General features: G+C 57.7%; 2 protein-coding genes across 2 annotated transcripts in view; one reads left to right on the plus strand and one right to left on the minus strand.

Moving 5' to 3' along the window:
* Window positions 1-6: 6 nt before the first annotated feature.
* On the plus strand, window positions 7-1,716 carry LOC142483987 (IST1 homolog). The gene is made up of 3 exons (XM_075583918.1): window positions 7-89; window positions 410-452; window positions 538-1,716. The coding sequence occupies exons 1-3, from the start codon at window positions 39-41 to the stop codon at window positions 726-728; spliced, it is 285 nt and encodes a 94-aa protein (XP_075440033.1). The 5' UTR covers window positions 7-38; the 3' UTR covers window positions 729-1,716.
* Window positions 1,713-16,153, minus strand: part of LOC142483980 (polycystin-1-like protein 3) — a 41,540-nt gene continuing 27,099 nt past the window's right edge. The window contains exons 20-27 of the mRNA XM_075583910.1: window positions 13,611-13,893; window positions 12,288-12,421; window positions 11,942-12,060; window positions 9,666-9,826; window positions 6,355-6,565; window positions 3,392-3,493; window positions 2,265-2,396; window positions 1,713-2,165 (exon numbers count right to left, since the gene is read on the minus strand). Of these exons, the coding sequence (XP_075440025.1) occupies window positions 2,061-2,165; window positions 2,265-2,396; window positions 3,392-3,493; window positions 6,355-6,565; window positions 9,666-9,826; window positions 11,942-12,060; window positions 12,288-12,421; window positions 13,611-13,893 (1,247 nt within the window). The 3' untranslated portion in view covers window positions 1,713-2,060. The remainder of the gene's footprint in view (window positions 2,166-2,264; window positions 2,397-3,391; window positions 3,494-6,354; window positions 6,566-9,665; window positions 9,827-11,941; window positions 12,061-12,287; window positions 12,422-13,610; window positions 13,894-16,153) is intronic.

Raw genomic sequence — 16,153 nt, forward strand, 5'->3', positions numbered from 1 at the left:
TAATGTACCAGCCTTTCGGCAATCTGCATCCTCCTGCCATGGGCGGCCTCCCACCACAGGTCCCAACCATGCCTCCTACATACGATTCTGTAAGTCACTGAGTTGGATCAGCAGCACCGGAGGGGGTGGGGGGAGGGGGGAGAGTGGTGCTTACTTTATCTGGAGAGGTGGAACTCGCCATTGAGAGGAGCAAGACACAGAGAACTGCTGAAGCTCACTACCTGTTACAAGGGTGTGAGGTTGAGCTTAGAGTCCTCTCAACAAGCTGCTATGAAGCTTGTTAATGTGAGGTTCAGTTCAGACTGGTATTGGAGGCGGTTAATGTGCTGTTGAGGGGATTTGTATATGGGGGTCACTCTGGGACTTCCTGAAATGTTTTCCAAGCTAACCCATCACCTCTCTCCGCCAGATTGATAATTTCATGCCGGATCCGAGGTTCCCTCCCGCTGCTGGTGAGTGACCGGGGACGGTGGATGGTTAGGGCGTCGGCAAGGTGTTTGAGCGACTTCACTGAACTGCATGTTCTCTATTTCCTAGGTCCGGGGAGCAACGCGCCACCAGTCGCCAAACCCAGGACTAAAACGCCGGACAACTTTGTCCTTCCTGAGTTACCGTCCGTCCCGGACACACTGCCAGCCTCCTCCGCAGGAGCCCACACGTCCACATCAGAAGATATCGATTTTGACGACCTGTCTCGCCGATTTGAGGAACTAAAAAAGAAGACTTAAGGGAAAGAGCAAAGTCTGTGCTCTCCCACGTGAAGCCACCCCCACCCCCCACGCGTGGTCCCCATAACCTCTGATCTGAAACTCTCTAACTTCAGCTCTAACACTCCTTGTTAATCCTACAAAGTGCCGTTCTTTGCTGGACCAGAGTGGCTCGCTGAGGATCCCAGGGAAGGCCGAGTCTGGCTCGCAGAGCGCACGGCTGTGTATGGGGAGCTGGCTAATGAAGCATGTGATAATGCTGCTGAACTTTCCTTAAAGGCCTTTAGCTTCTGCACGTCTGTGCGGAGTGAGGCAGTCTCTCTCTGTTCCATCCTGGCCTATGCCTGGCAGTGATCACCAGGTCTGATAACCCCACCCCCCCTCCCCTACAGGACTTTTCTCTGTCTGCTGACCTCAGAGCTGCTCACTCTCCCCGCCTTTCTAACCTTTTTGTACATAACATTTACAGACTTGCGTTGGGTTTGTTTTATGTTTGTTCTTTAAAGAAAGCTGCGTCCTTCCTGAGCGCATGTGGAGGGATTCTGCGTAGTAGCTTTGTCCAGGGGCGGCCAACTCCAGTCCTCAAGGGTCACCAACAGGCCAGGTTTTCAGGATATCCCTGCTTCAGCACAGGACGCCACCTGTGCTGAAGCAGGGATATCCTGAAAACCTGGCCTGTTGGTGACCCTTGAGGACTGGAGTTGGCCACCCGTCTTAGTCTGTGAGCTCTGCTGCTGCCTTTGACCTTTTTGGATTGGGTTACACATGCATCAATGCAGCAGATAACCTGAGTGTGTCTGACACTGGTGCTGTGTGAGCAGAGGCTAATGTCACTTCACAGAGGGCGATAGGGTGGATCAGCGATAGTTTTACGCCTAATTGAATGATTTTCACCTGGTTTGTATTGTCTGCTTCTTCCCGGGGTTTGTTTGTGTACGGACGGCCCTGATAAACTGGTGCAGATTTTCGATTTGCTCACATTAAAGTTTACAACGAGGTTGACAAGGAAGTGGATCTTTATTTGTAAGAGTTCTGCTCTAGAATCGTCGCATGCGCGGTAGGAGGTACTTGGTGCCATCATGCATTGGCTGCGTCCTCTGACTTTTTTTTTTTAATACAGGGGTCGCAATCTCCATTCCTCAAGGGTCAGCAACAGGTCAGGTTTTCAGCATATTCCTCCTTCAGCACAGGTTGCTCAGTCTTTCACTGAGCCTCCAGATTGAGCCACCTGTGCTGAAGCAGGGATAGCCTGAAGACCTGTTTGTGGCCTTTGAAGACAGGCGTTGGCCCGCCGCCCCCTAGTTTAATCGTGCAAGCAGTTCTGCTTATCACACAGGTCCGAGCCCTTTGTCCTTATCTCTGGCTCCCGTTTCCGTCCCCCTTCGGTTTTTTGCGGATCCCAAATAACTCTGAGAGTTTCAGCAGCAGCAGTTCCACAATCTCCCTCTCTTTGTAGGGCTGCGGGTGGAGAAAGAGAAGTATTTATTTATTTATAGTAAGGTAACATTAGTAGAATGAGCGGCTCTGTGACATGGGGAGGGTTGGCGCTCTCTTTACCGTTGGGCACCGGCGTTCCTGGGAGAACACGCCCAGCATGGCAGACAGGAAGATGTTGACGATCATAAACATTAGGAAGATGACACAGGTGGTGATGAGAAGTGAGCCCAGGATTGGATCCAGGGCCAGAACCTGCAGAACACAAACACACTGGCTGCAGTCCCCACGCAATAAGAGCTGTGCTGGTGAATGAGAGGGATACGCAGTGCGGTACAGTGCCAGGCACACCTGCCCCATAATATGAGGGAGTGTCACAGGTGGCAGAACCCTTTGTGTGAACAGGGTTCTGTTTTCATTATCACCGACTTGCTATAGTCCAGTACTCAAGGGCCACCAACAGGTCCGGTTTTAAGGATATCCCTGCTTCAGCACAGGTGCCTCAGTGATTTCATTTTTTTTATAACAGGGTTGAAGCAGGGGGTCTTTGGGGCTGAGCTGAGTTATTTCCAGCTCCGGGGCCCCCCTGCTTCCAGACATACCTCTGTGGGGGGGCCAGTATGTGCAGCCAGGGAACAAAATTGCAGCTTAAAAGTCCTGTGTCACACAGGCCAATAGGAAGCAGTGATACGGCATCACTGCTTCCTATTGGCCCTGTGTGACCTGGATATTTAAACTCCAGAGATACTGGCATCCACTATGGAGGTAAGTATCTCTGGAAGCAGGGGGTCCCCAAAGCTGAAATTAACACTGTTCAGCTGCGGCAACCCCCTGCGTCCATCCTGTAATGCAGGGATCCCCTAACTCAGTCCTCAAGGGCCGCCACCAGGCCGGCTTTTATGGATATCCCTGTTTCAGCACAAAGACTGAGCCACCTGTGCTGAAACAGGGCTCGCCATAAAAGCTGGTCCTGGTGGCGGCCATGAGGACAGAGTTCGGAGCCCCCTGCTGTAATGTAAAAAAATATGTGCAGTGCTACGTTTCTCTGCTTTTTAATGGGCAGTGGACGGAGATGGTATCACTTGGGGTTATTAATTAAACTGGAATAGTGCTGATCGGGACACTTGTTTGTAAACTCCCATTGACTTCAATGGGCGTTTCTGTGCAATAGTGCCCCGATCGACACTATCCCAGTTTGATGAATGACCCCCTTCTGTTTCCTTGGGTGCGATGTGTGAAAAGTCTCTTACTTCATCGTAGTTAAACAGGCCAATCAGGAGGCTGATGATGGTGACAACGGAGTTGAAGAAAGTTCTGTAATTGGAAACGCTCCACCCAAAGAGCAGGTTGCACTGAGGAGAGAATCCGATGGATCAGGGTGGGGGCACTGAGGAGAGAATCCGAGGGGGCAGGGTGGGGGCACTGAGGAGAGAGTCCGATGGGGCAGGGTGGGGGCACTGAGGAGAGAGTCCGATGGGGCAGGGTGGGGGCACTGAGGAGAGAGTCCGATGGGTCAGTGAGGGGCAGGGTGGGGGCACTGAGGAGAGAGTCCGATGGGTCAGTGAGGGGGCAGGGTGGGGGCACTGAGGAGAGAATCCGATGGGTCAGTGAGGGGGCAGGGTGGGGGCACTGAGGAGAGAATCCGATGGGTCAGTGAGGGGGCAGGGTGGGGGCACTGAGGAGAGAATCCGATGGGTCAGGGTGGGGAGAAAGGTATCGAGCCATCTCCGAAAAAGATGAGCATCACTGCGGGGCATTAATTAGGGTTATTTTCCAGTAAAATGTCTGTTTATCACCAACTCACAAACTTTGACGTGTGTGACGTGTGTGATATAAAGGAAACCGCTCAGGAGCAACGGATTTTTGGTTTACTGGAAGGCTACAATTTGGATAGCAACAAACTGCGCGGGCGGTTGGGGCGGGGACATTCTCTGCGCTGGGCCATGGGCAGTTGGGACGGGGCCGCTCTGTGCGCGGGGCTGTTTGCGGAGGGGCCGCTCTGTGCGCGGGGCTGTTTGCGGAGGGGCCGCTCTGTGCGCGGGGCTGTTTGCGGAGGGGCCGCTCGCTGCGCGGGGCTGTTTGCGGAGGGGCCGCTCTGTGCGCGGGGCTGTTTGCGGAGGGGCCGCTCTGTGCGCGGGGCTGTTTGCGGAGGGGCCGCTCTGTGCGCGGGGCTGTTTGCGGAGGGGCCGCTCGCTGCGCGGGGCTGTTTGCGGAGGGGCCGCTCTGTGCGCGGGGCTGTTTGCGGAGGGGCCGCTCGCTGCGCGGGGCTGTTTGCGGAGGGGCCGCTCTGTGCGTGGGGCTGTTTGCGGAGGGGCCGCTCTCTGCGCGGGGCTGTTTGCGGAGGGGCCGCTCTCTGCGCGGGGCTGTTTGCGGAGGGGCCGCTCTGTGCGCGGGGCTGTTTGCGGAGGGGCCGCTCTCTGCGCGGGGCTGTTTGCGGAGGGGCCGCTCTGTGCGCGGGGCTGTTTGCGGAGGGGCCGCTTTCTGCGCGGGGCTGTTTGCGGAGGGGCCGCTCTCTGCGCGGGGCTGTTTGCGGAGGGGCCGCTCTCTGCGCGGGGCTGTTTGCGGAGGGGCCGCTCTCTGCGCGGGGCTGTTTGCGGAGGGGCCGCTCTCTGCGCGGGGCTGTTTGCGGAGGGGCCGCTCTCTGCGCGGGGCTGTTTGCGGAGGGGCCGCTCTGTGCGCGGGGCTGTTTGCGGAGGGGCCGCTCTGTGCGCGGGGCTGTTTGCGGAGGGGCCGCTCTCTGCGCGGGGCTGTTTGCGGAGGGGGCCGCTCTCTGCGCGGGGCTGTTTGCGGAGGGGCCGCTCTGTGCGCGGGGCTGTTTGCGGAGGGGCCGCTCGCTGCGCGGGGCTGTTTGCGGAGGGGCCGCTCTCTGCGCGGGGCTGTTTGCGGAGGGGCCGCTCTGTGCGCGGGGCTGTTTGCGGAGGGGCCGCTCTGTGCGCGGGGCTGTTTGCGGAGGGGCCGCTCGCTGCGCGGGGCTGTTTGCGGAGGGGCCGCTCTCTGCGCGGGGCTGTTTGCGGAGGGGCCGCTCTGTGCGCGGGGCTGTTTGCGGAGGGGCCGCTCGCTGCGCGGGGCTGTTTGCGGAGGGGCCGCTCTGTGCGCGGGGCTGTTTGCGGAGGGGCCGCTCTGTGCGCGGGGCTGTTTGCGGAGGGGCCGCTCTGTGCGCGGGGCTGTTTGCGGAGGGGCCGCTCTGTGCGCGGGGCTGTTTGCGGAGGGGCCGCTCTCTGCGCGGGGCTGTTTGCGGAGGGGCCGCTCTGTGCGCGGGGCTGTTTGCGGAGGGGCCGCTCTGTGCGCGGGGCTGTTTGCGGAGGGGCCGCTCTGTGCGCGGGGCTGTTTGCGGAGGGGCCGCTCGCTGCGCGGGCTGTTTGCGGAGGGGCCGCTCTCTGCGCGGGGCTGTTTGCGGAGGGGCCGCTCGCTGCGCGGGGCTGTTTGCGGAGGGGCCGCTCTCTGCGCGGGGCTGTTTGCGGAGGGGCCGCTCGCTGCGCGGGGCTGTTTGCGGAGGGGCCGCTCTGTGCGCGGGGCTGTTTGCGGAGGGGCCGCTCTGTGCGCGGGGCTGTTTGCGGAGGGGCCGCTCTGTGCGCGGGGCTGTTTGCGGAGGGGCCGCTCGCTGTGCGGGGCTGTTTGCGGAGGGGCCGCTCTCTGCGCGGGGCTGTTTGCGGAGGGGGCCGCTCGCTGCGCGGGGCTGTTTGCGGAGGGGCCGCTCTCTGCGCGGGGCTGTTTGCGGAGGGGCCGCTCTCTGCGCGGGGCTGTTTGCGGAGGGGCCGCTCTCTGCGTGGGGCTGTTTGCGGAGGGGCCGCTCTGTGCGCGGGGCTGTTTGCGGAGGGGGCCGCTCTGTGCGCGGGGCTGTTTGCGGAGGGGCCGCTCTGTGCGCGGGGCTGTTTGCGGAGGGGCCGCTCTCTGCGCGGGGCTGTTTGCGGAGGGGCCGCTCTCTGTGCGGGGCTGTTTGCGGAGGGGCCGCTCTCTGCGCGGGGCTGTTTGCGGAGGGGCCGCTCTCTGCGCGGGGCTGTTTGCGGAGGGGCTGCTCTCTGCGCGGGGCTGTTTGCGGAGGGGCCGCTCTCTGCGCGGGGCTGTTTGCGGAGGGGCCGCTCTCTGCGCGGGGCTGTTTGCGGAGGGGCCGCTCTCTGCGCGGGGCTGTTTGCGGAGGGGCCGCTCTCCGCGCTCGCTGCCTAGTTTTATTTTGCGCTGCCGGTGAGCAGGGCGGTGAGAGGCCGCAACTCACCGAAATGGAGTAGGCCACCAGCAGGATGAGGATGGTGAGGAGGAAGCCGCCCATCTCGTCCCAGGCTTTCCGCAGGGTCACGGTGATCAGGTGCAGATTGGGGTTTAAATTCAGGAGGCGCCAGAGTTTGATGGTCAACAGAGAAACCAGGAAGGCGACCGTGTAACCGTGGGCCGAGTCCACCGTGCCCGTCTCGTAGAAACTGACAAACCTGCGGGGAAGGACAGGGGGCATTACAGTGTTATGTCTTGTTCCACCGACCCTGGGGACCATCGACAGCTTCCATTCCACATAGCAAAGCGTGGTAATGAAATGAAAGATCCCACCGCTGCCGCCACATACACACTTACTGCTTTACAGGTTTAATGCAACCATTTTACAGTTTTAGACCCATTTTACGTGAGGAGCAGAGAGGGGCAGAGAGGAGGGGGGGAGGGAAGGGGCAGAGAGGGGGGGAGGGAAGGGGCAGAGAGGAGGGGGGGAAAGGGGCAGAGAGGGAGGGAAAGGGGCAGAGAGGGGGGGAAGGGGCAGAGAGGGGGGGAAAGGGGCAGAGAGGAGGGGGGGAAAGGGGCAGAGAGGAGGGGGGGGGGGGAAGGGGCAGAGAGGAGGGGGGGAAGGGGCAGAGAGGAGGGGGGGAAAGGGGCAGAGAGGAGGGGGGGAAAGGGGCAGAGAGGAGGGGGGGAAAGGGGCAGAGAGGAGGGGGGGAAAGGGGCAGAGAGGAGGGGGGGAAAGGGGCAGAGAGGAGGGGGGGGGAAGGGGCAGAGAGGAGGGGGGGGAAGGGGCAGAGAGGAGGGGGGGGAAGGGGCAGAGAGGAGGGGGGAAAGGGGCAGAGAGGAGGGGGGGAAAGGGGCAGAGAGGAGGGGGGTAAAGGGGCAGAGAGGAGGGGGGTAAAGGGGCAGAGAGGGGGGGGGTAAAGGGGCAGAGAGGAGGGGGGTAAAGGGGCAGAGAGGAGGGGGGTAAAGGGGCAGAGAGGAGGGGGGTAAAGGGGCAGAGAGGAGGGGGGTAAAGGGGCAGAGAGGAGGGGGGGAAAGGGGCAGAGAGGAGGGGGGGAAAAGGGGCAGAGAGGAGGGGGGGGAAGGGGCAGAGAGGAGGGGGGGGAAGGGGCAGAGAGGAGGGGGGGGAAGGGGCAGAGAGGAGGGGGGGGAAGGGGCAGAGAGGAGGGGGGGGAAGGGGCAGAGAGGAGGGGGGGGAAGGGGCAGAGAGGAGGGGGGGGAAGGGGCAGAGAGGAGGGGGGGGAAGGGGCAGAGAGGAGGGGGGGGGAAGGGGCAGAGAGGAGGGGGGGGGAAGGGGCAGAGAGGAGGGGGGGGGAAGGGGCAGAGAGGAGGGGGGGGGAAGGGGCAGAGAGGAGGGGGGGGAAGGGGCAGAGAGGTGGGGGGGAAAGGGGCAGAGAGGAGGGGGGGAAAGGGGCAGAGAGGAGGGGGGGGAAGGGGCAGAGAGGAGGGGGGGGAAAGGGGCAGAGAGGAGGGGGGGTAAAGGGGCAGAGAGGAGGGGGGGCAGGGGCAGAGAGGAGGGGGGGGCAGGGGCAGAGAGGAGGGGGGGCAGGGGCAGAGAGGAGGGGGAGGCAGGGGCAGAGAGGAGGGGGGGGCAGGGGCAGAGAGGAGGGGGGGGCAGGGGCAGAGAGGGGGAGGGCAGGGGCAGAGAGGGGTGGACAGGGGCAGAGAGGAGGGGGGGGACAGGGGCAGAGAGGAGGGGGGGACAGGGGCAGAGAGGAGGGGGGGACAGGGGCAGAGAGGAGGGGGGGGACAGGGGCAGAGAGGAGGGGGGGGACAGGGGCAGAGAGGAGGGGGGGGGACAGGGGCAGAGAGGGGGGGGCAGGGGCAGAGAGGAGGGGGGGAAGGGGCAGAGAGGAGGGGGGAAGGGGCAGAGAGGAGGGGGGAAGGGGCAGAGAGGAGGGGGGAAGGGGCAGAGAGGAGGGGGGAAGGGGCAGAGAGGAGGGGGGGGAAAGGGGCAGAGAGGAGGGGGGGGAAAGGGGCAGAGAGGAGGGGGGGGAAAGGGGCAGAGAGGAGGGGGGGGGAAGGGGCAGAGAGGAGGGGGGGAAAGGGGCAGAGAGGAGGGGGGGAAAGGGGCAGAGAGGAGGGGGGGAAAGGGGCCGAGAGGAGGGGGGGAAAGGGGCAGAGAGGAGGGGGGAAAGGGGCAGAGAGGAGGGGGGGAAAGGGGCAGAGAGGAGGGGGGGAAAGGGCCAGAGAGGAGGGGGGGAAAGGGGCAGAGAGGAGGGGGGGAAAGGGGCAGAGAGGAGGGGGGGAAAGGGGCAGAGAGGAGGGGGGGAAAGGGGCAGAGAGGAGGGGGGGGAAAGGGGCAGAGAGGAGGGGGGGGGGAAGGGGCAGAGAGGAGGGGGGGAAAGGGGCAGAGAGGAGGGGGGGAAAGGGGCAGAGAGGAGGGGGGAAAGGGGCCGAGAGGAGGGGGGGAAAGGGGCAGAGAGGAGGGGGGAAAGGGGCAGAGAGGAGGGGGGGAAAGGGGCAGAGAGGAGGGGGGGAAAGGGCCAGAGAGGAGGGGGGGAAAGGGGCAGAGAGGAGGGGGGGAAAGGGGCAGAGAGGAGGGGGGGAAAGGGGCAGAGAGGAGGGGGGGGAAAGGGGCAGAGAGGAGGGGGGGGGGAAAGGGGCAGAGAGGAGGGGGGGAAAGGGGCAGAGAGGAGGGGGGGGGGAAGGGGCAGAGAGGAGGGGGGGAAAGGGGCAGAGAGGAGGGGGGGAAAGGGGCAGAGAGGAGGGGGGGAAAGGGGCCGAGAGGAGGGGGGGAAAGGGGCAGAGAGGAGGGGGGAAAGGGGCAGAGAGGAGGGGGGGAAAGGGGCAGAGAGGAGGGGGGGAAAGGGCCAGAGAGGAGGGGGGGAAAGGGGCAGAGAGGAGGGGGGGAAAGGGGCAGAGAGGAGGGGGGGAAAGGGGCAGAGAGGAGGGGGGGGAAAGGGGCAGAGAGGAGGGGGGGGGGGAAAGGGGCAGAGAGGAGGGGGGGAAAGGGGCACAGAGGAGTGGGGGAAAGGGGCACAGAGGAGGGGGGGAAAGGGGCACAGAGGAGGGGGGGAAGGGGCACAGAGGAGGGGGGGAAAGGGGCACAGAAGAGGGGGGGGGAAAAGGGGCACAGAGGAGGGGGGGGAAAGGGGCACAGAGGAGGGGGGGGAAAGGGGCACAGAGGAGGGGGGGAAAGGGGCACAGGATGGGGGGGAAAGGGGCACAGAGGATGGGGGGGAAAGGGGCACAGAGGAGGGGGGGGAAAGGGGCACAGAGGAGGGGGGGGAAAGGGGCACAGAGGAGGGGGAGAAAGGGGCAGAGAGGAAGGGGGAAAAGGGGCAGAGGATGTAACGTGTAGGTTCACGTGCTCACCGTGTGCGGTCACGGTGATACCGGTTCACATCTCTCTGGCGCAGAAAGATTCGCTTCAAGTACAATGCGGTGCCGCAGCAGCTGATCAAAATGATGCTCAGGTCTAAGAGGTTCTTGGTCTTGCGGAAATACGCCAGTTTTTGCACTTTCAGACGCAGACCCTGTGCAGAAATTGCAAGGTTATGGAGCACGGCAGCTTTTTCTGGGAGATTCCAGGAGCTTAGCTGTGAAACTGGTCCAACAGCACCAGGTTTAACAGAGATTGAAACTATGGGTTTGCGTGGGATATTCTGATGATGAATGTGGTCGAGTGATGTTGGCAGGAGACCGATATGTCTGCTCCGAGCTTCAGCTTGTGTCACTCTTTGGTGATAGACACTTATTTTCATGAGTGCAGCAAAAACAAATAATACACAAAACCCGCTACCAAAATAAAATGGAGGGGCCCCTCCCGCAGAGAGACCCTAAACAAGGCAGGTGAAGCAATCTCTCACAGACGACGAGACACATGGGTATCCAAAAAAATAAAAAAATAAATGAAGCACAATTTAATCGATACACAAAAATAAAAACACTTAAAAACAACGTCGCCAAGAAAAATGCCCCCAAAATACAAAAATAAAATGAAGGTAAAGAATCAAAAATACAGGGGACCATCAGTCATGAGAAGTCACAAAGGACCCCCCCCCCCCTCAGTAGGTATGTAAGCAAGTACCTGGGACCAAAATGCAATAAACGGGCAAAGCAATATAGGAGCCAAACACTAAAAAGCAGTAAGCAAATGGAGACAGTCAAATATCCCACAGCAAATGTATAAGTGCTGTAATAACACCTCGCAGGGTTAATAGAGGTGAGAGATAACAATTGCAGCGATACAAGTGGTCACACAATAGTAACGGGTTCTGCATCAATAAATAGTTAAGATTCTATAAGGCTAATCTAGTCTTGAATAGATGTATTAGATATTGCTCACTAACTAATATATATATATATATATATATATATAGTACTGTGAATGGTGAACAAGATAGCCAACCCGGGGCACAAATCCCTTATAAATCGTTCAACGTGTGTCCAGCTAGAGAAGACCCCCATTTCAGGCCCAAGATGCAAGTCCGTGTTGTAATGAAGGCTGCAGACCGGGTTGCAGTGCAAACGCAAATCCTCCGCTATCCCCGATAACGCAGGGCGCCGTCTGATGATGTCACCCAACACGCGTTTCGCTAGGAGCGGGTATCGGCCGTGTTTATATAGCTTCAGCGTAGGGACGTAATCACCATCAGGAACAAGTGTTACAGAATACAGAACCGACACAAGTGTTACAGAATACAGAACCGACACAAGTGTTACAGAATACAGAACCGATACAAGTGTTACAGAATACAGAACCGATACAAGTGTTACAGAATACAGAACCGATACAAGTGTTACAGAATACGGAACCGACACAAGTGTTACAGAATACGGAACCGATACAAGTGTTACAGAATACGGAACCGACACAAGTGTTACAGAATACAGAACCGATACAAGTGTTACAGAATACAGAACCGATACACGTGTTACAGAATACAGAACCGACACAAGTGTTACAGAATACAGAACCGATACACGTGTTACAGAATACAGAACCGACACAAGTGTTACAGAATACAGAACCGATACAAGTGTTACAGAATACAGAACCGATACAAGTGTTACAGAATACAGAACCGATACAATAATTGAAAGTAATAACAAACGTATACTAGATAGATCCGCTAATATAAACACATGGATCAGGAGTGGCCAACTCCAGTCTTCAAGGGCCACCAACAGGCCAGGTATTCGGGACATCCCTACTTCAGCACAGGTGGTGCAGACATTCTGATTGAGCCATTGATTGAGCCACCTGCGCTGAAGCAGGGATATCCCTATACCCGGCTTCTTGGTGGCCTTTAAGGACTGGAGTTGGCTGCCCCTGTCACACAGTAGATAATTTAAATCATTATCCAAAATGAGAAAAAAAACTTGCAGACGGGTTTTTCATTTTGGTTGATTTAAATGATCCGTTTATATTAGTGCGTTTTTCTCTGTGATTATTTTAATGGATTTAAATGTTTGTGTATTGAGCCACGCATGAATAAATTGAGTGTAATTTGTTGTTGCATACCCCTGCGTTCCCTTGTCTGTGGGAGAGTTCTTCAGCTACCTTGTTGGGTTCTTTGTTAATTTGACAGCGTATGCTAGCAGTGCGGGGGTTAACGCACAAGGCATGTATGTCGCTTCGGACTCACCTGCTGTATAATGATGTACGTGATAATGATGAGGAAGATGATCTCGCTAATGGAATTCAGGTTACTAGTGGACTGATAAAGACGCATTATCTGAAGGTCGATCGAGGGCAGGAAATTGCCTGAATAAAAAGTGAGACAATCAGACGAGAGACTGTGGTTAAAAGGGGTTGGGATGGATGGTCTGTTTCAAAGGGGTACGGGGGGGGGGGGGATTTAGGATTATGGCTGGTGTGGTTTGTGGTTGGGAGGAGATGGGGGGAGAGTCCATGGTTGACAGGTGAGGTTGAGGGTCCGTAGTTGGTAGGAGAGATGGGGGTGGATGGTCTGTGGTTGGCAGCGTCTCTACCAATCATGTTGGTCTCCAGGATGAAGGTTGCCACACAGAAGAGGTTTATATTGGCGTTATACACAGAGAACTCCAAGAAGACCGCTTTAGTGCAGCTGTCCAACCACTTGTTCTTTTTCAACCACATGAGCATGCTGAGGGGAAGGGATGGAGAGTTGGTGTCAGTGTCATGTTGTGTCTCTTCCCCTCACCCTGTATCTAATCCCATGTCCCCGGTATCTTTTCCCGGAGTCCCATGTCTATTCCCCTCTGTCCCATGTCCTCTGTCTCTTCCCCTGTGTCCCTGATATCTTTTCCCGGAGTCCCATGTCCCCGGTATCTTTTCCCGGAGTCCCATGTCTCTTCCTGTGTCCCATGTCCCTGGTATCTTTTCCCTGTGTCCCATGTCCCCGCTATCTTTTCCCGGAGTCCCATGTCTCTTCCCTGTGTCCCATGTCCCCGGTATCTTTTCCCGGAGCCCCATGTCTCTTCCCCTGTGTCCCATGTCCCCGGTATCTTTTCCCGGAGTCCCATGTCTCTTCCCTGTGTCCCATGTCCCCGCTATCTTTTCCCGGAGTCCCATGTCTCTTCCTGTGTCCCATGTCCCCGCTATCTTTTCCCGGAGTCCCATGTCTCTTCCTGTGTCCCATGTCCCCGCTATCTTTTCCCGGAGTCCCATGTCTCTTCCCCTGTGTCCCATGTCCCCGCTATCTTTTCCCGGAGTCCCATGTCTCTTCCTGTGTCCCAAGTCCCCGGTATCTTTTCCCGGAGTCCCATGTCTCTTCCCTGTGTCCCATGTCCCCGGTATCTTTTCCCGGAGTCCCATGTCTCTTCCTGTGTCCCATGTCCCTGGTATCTTTTCCCGGAGTCCCATGTCTCTTCCCTGTGTCCTGTGTCCCTGGTATCTTTTCCCGGAGTCCCATGTCTCTTCCCTGTGTCCCATGTCCCCGGTATCTTTTCCCGGAGTCCCATGTCTCTTCCTGTGTCCCATGTCCCTGGTATCTTTTCCCGGAGTCCCATGTCCTCGGTCTCTTTTCCCGGAGTCACATGTCTCTTCCTGTGTCCCATGTCCCCGGAGTCCTGTGTCTCTTCCCCTGTGTCCCATATCCCCGGACTCCCATGTCTCTTCCCCTGTGTCCCATGTCCCCGGACTCCCATGTCTCTTCCCCTGTGTCCCATGTCCCTGGTATCTTTTCCCGGACTCCCATGTCTCTTCCCTGTGTCCCCGATATATCTTTTCCCGGAGTCCCATGTCTCTTCCCGGAGTCCCATGTCCCCGGTATCTTTTCCCGGAGTCCCACGTCTCTTCCCCCGTATTCCATGCCCCCCTCTTCCTCTCCACACCTGGTGGAAATGCTTATGTTGGTTCCTAGTTCCACGACGTATCCTCCTCCTGAGTAACTGCCCATTTGTGCCACGATGAGGGACCCTTCCAGCTCATCCTCAGTGTAGTACTTCCAGCTGCCGTCCTGGATCTTGCTGTCGCTGAGGGGGTTCCAGCCTGGCCCGTAGCTGGCTGTATCCTCCGAGTCATATAGGTTCTGGTCCTGGCCATCGGCCCAGACTCTCCGCAACTGCCGGATCCGAGCGCTGCCCAGGAGGAAGGAGTTCCCATCTGTGATGAATCCTAATGAGATGCCATAGGTAATGAATGCTAATTACATCATCACATAGGGCTGACCGTGAGCAGAAGAGTTGGCAATGTGATGTCTTAGCCCAGATGTTAATTAGCCAAGGTTATATGGAGCTGGCAGTGAATCTGTCTCATGCGTCAGGGACCAGAGCCTTCACTCAAAGACTACTCTGTATTAATATGCCTTACCCCAAGCCCATCTCCCGCCGGTAGGAAGCTCTTTATTACTCGGTGCACAATGAACCTCTGAAACGTACTACTACTGGAGGCTCCACACGGAGAGATATTCTGTACCGCAGGGAGGGGTATTCTGTACGGCAGGGAGAGATATTCTGTACGGCAGGGAGAGATATTCTGTACCGCAGGGAGGGATATTCTGTACTGCAGGGAGGGGTATTCTGTACGGCAGGAAGAGATATTCTGTACGGCAGGGAGGGATATTCTGTACTGCAGGGAGAGATATTCTGTACTGCAGGGAGAGATATTCTGTACTGCAGGGAGGGATATTCTGTACTGCAGGGAGAGATATTCTGTACCGCAGGGAGGGGTATTCTGTACTGCAGGGAGAGATATTCTGTACTGCAGGGAGAGATATTCTGTACTGCAGGGAGAGATATTCTGTACTGCAGGGAGAGATATTCTGTACTGCAGGGAGAGATATTCTGTACTGCAGGGAGGGATATTCTGTACCGCAGGGAGGGATATTCTGTACTGCAGGGAGAGATATTCTGTACTGCAGGGAGGGGTATTCTGTACTGCAGGGAGGGGTATTCTGTACTGCAGGGAGGGGTATTCTGTACTGCAGGGAGGGGTATTCTGTACTGCAGGGAGGGGTACCGCAGGGAGGGATATTCTGTACTGCAGGGAGGGGTATTCTGTACTGCAGGGAGGGGTACCGCAGGGAGGGATATTCTGTACTGCAGGGAGGGGTATTCTGTACTGCAGGGAGGGGTACCGCAGGGAGAGATATTCTGTACGGCAGGGAGGGGTATTCTGTACCAAAGGGCGGGATATTCTGTACGGCAGGGAGAGATATTCTGTACGGCAGGGAGAGATATTCTGTACGGCAGGGAGAGATATTCTGTACCAAAGGGCGGGATATTCTGTACGGCAGGGAGAGATATTCTGTACGGCAGGGAGAGATATTCTGTACCAAAGGGCGGGATATTCTGTACGGCAGGGAGAGATATTCTGTACTGCAGGGAGAGATATTCTGTACGGCAGGGAGAGATATTCTGTACGGCAGGGAGAGATATTCTGTACTGCAGGGAGAGATATTCTGTACTGCAGGGAGGGGTATTCTGTACTGCAGGGAGGGGTATTCTGTACGGCAGGGAGGGGTATTCTGTACTGCAGGGAGAGATATTCTGTACCAAAGGGCGGGATATTCTGTACGGCAGGGAGAGATATTCTGTACCGCAGGGAGAGATATTCTGTACTGCAGGGAGGGGTATTCTGTACGGCAGGGAGAGATATTCTGTACCGCAGGGAGAGATATTCTGTACGGCAGGGAGGGGTATTCTGTACCGCAGGGAGAGATATTCTGTACCGCAGGGAGGGGTATTCTGTACTGCAGGGAGGGGTATTCTGTACGGCAGGGAGGGGTATTCTGTACCGCAGGGAGGGGTATTCTGTACGGCAGGGAGGGGTATTCTGTACTGCAGGGAGAGATATTCTGTACCGCAGGGAGGGGTATTCTGTACTGCAGGGAGGGGTATTCTGTACGGCAGGGAGGGGTATTCTGTACTGCAGGGAGAGATATTCTGTACCGCAGGGAGAGATATTCTGTACTGCAGGGAGGGGTATTCTGTACCGCAGGGAGAGATATTCTGTACTGCAGGGAGGGGTATTCTGTACGGCAGGGAGGGGTATTCTGTACCGCAGGGAGGGGTATTCTGTACCGCAGGGAGGGGTATTCTGTACGGCAGGGAGGGGTATTCTGTACTGCAGGGAGAGATATTCTGTACCGCAGGGAGGGGTATTCTGTACTGCAGGGAGGGGTATTCTGTACGGCAGGGAGGGGTATTCTGTACTGCAGGGAGAGATATTCTGTACGGCAGGGAGAGATATTCTGTACTGCAGGGAGAGATATTCTGTACTGCAGGGAGGGGTATTCTGTACTGCAGGGAGGGGTATTCTGTACTGCAGGGAGAGATATTCTGTACTGCAGGGAGGGGTATTCTGTACTGCAGGGAGGGGTATTCTGTACTGCAGGGAGAGATATTCTGTACTGCAGGGAGGGGTATTCTGTACT

This window comes from Ascaphus truei, unplaced genomic scaffold (genome assembly GCF_040206685.1).
Source record: "Ascaphus truei isolate aAscTru1 unplaced genomic scaffold, aAscTru1.hap1 HAP1_SCAFFOLD_411, whole genome shotgun sequence".
NCBI classification, from domain to species: domain Eukaryota; kingdom Metazoa; phylum Chordata; class Amphibia; order Anura; family Ascaphidae; genus Ascaphus; species Ascaphus truei.

Excerpts from the sequence above, each read along its gene's own strand:
- LOC142483987 (XM_075583918.1), top strand. The coding sequence starts at position 39 with ATGGGCGGCCTCCCACCACAGGTCCCAACCATGCCTCCTACATACGAT. Across the intron at positions 90-409 it reads TGCCTCCTACATACGATTCT|ATTGATAATTTCATGCCGGA; the intron begins GTAAGTCACTGA and ends TCTCTCCGCCAG. Across the intron at positions 453-537 it reads GAGGTTCCCTCCCGCTGCTG|GTCCGGGGAGCAACGCGCCA; the intron begins GTGAGTGACCGG and ends TCTATTTCCTAG.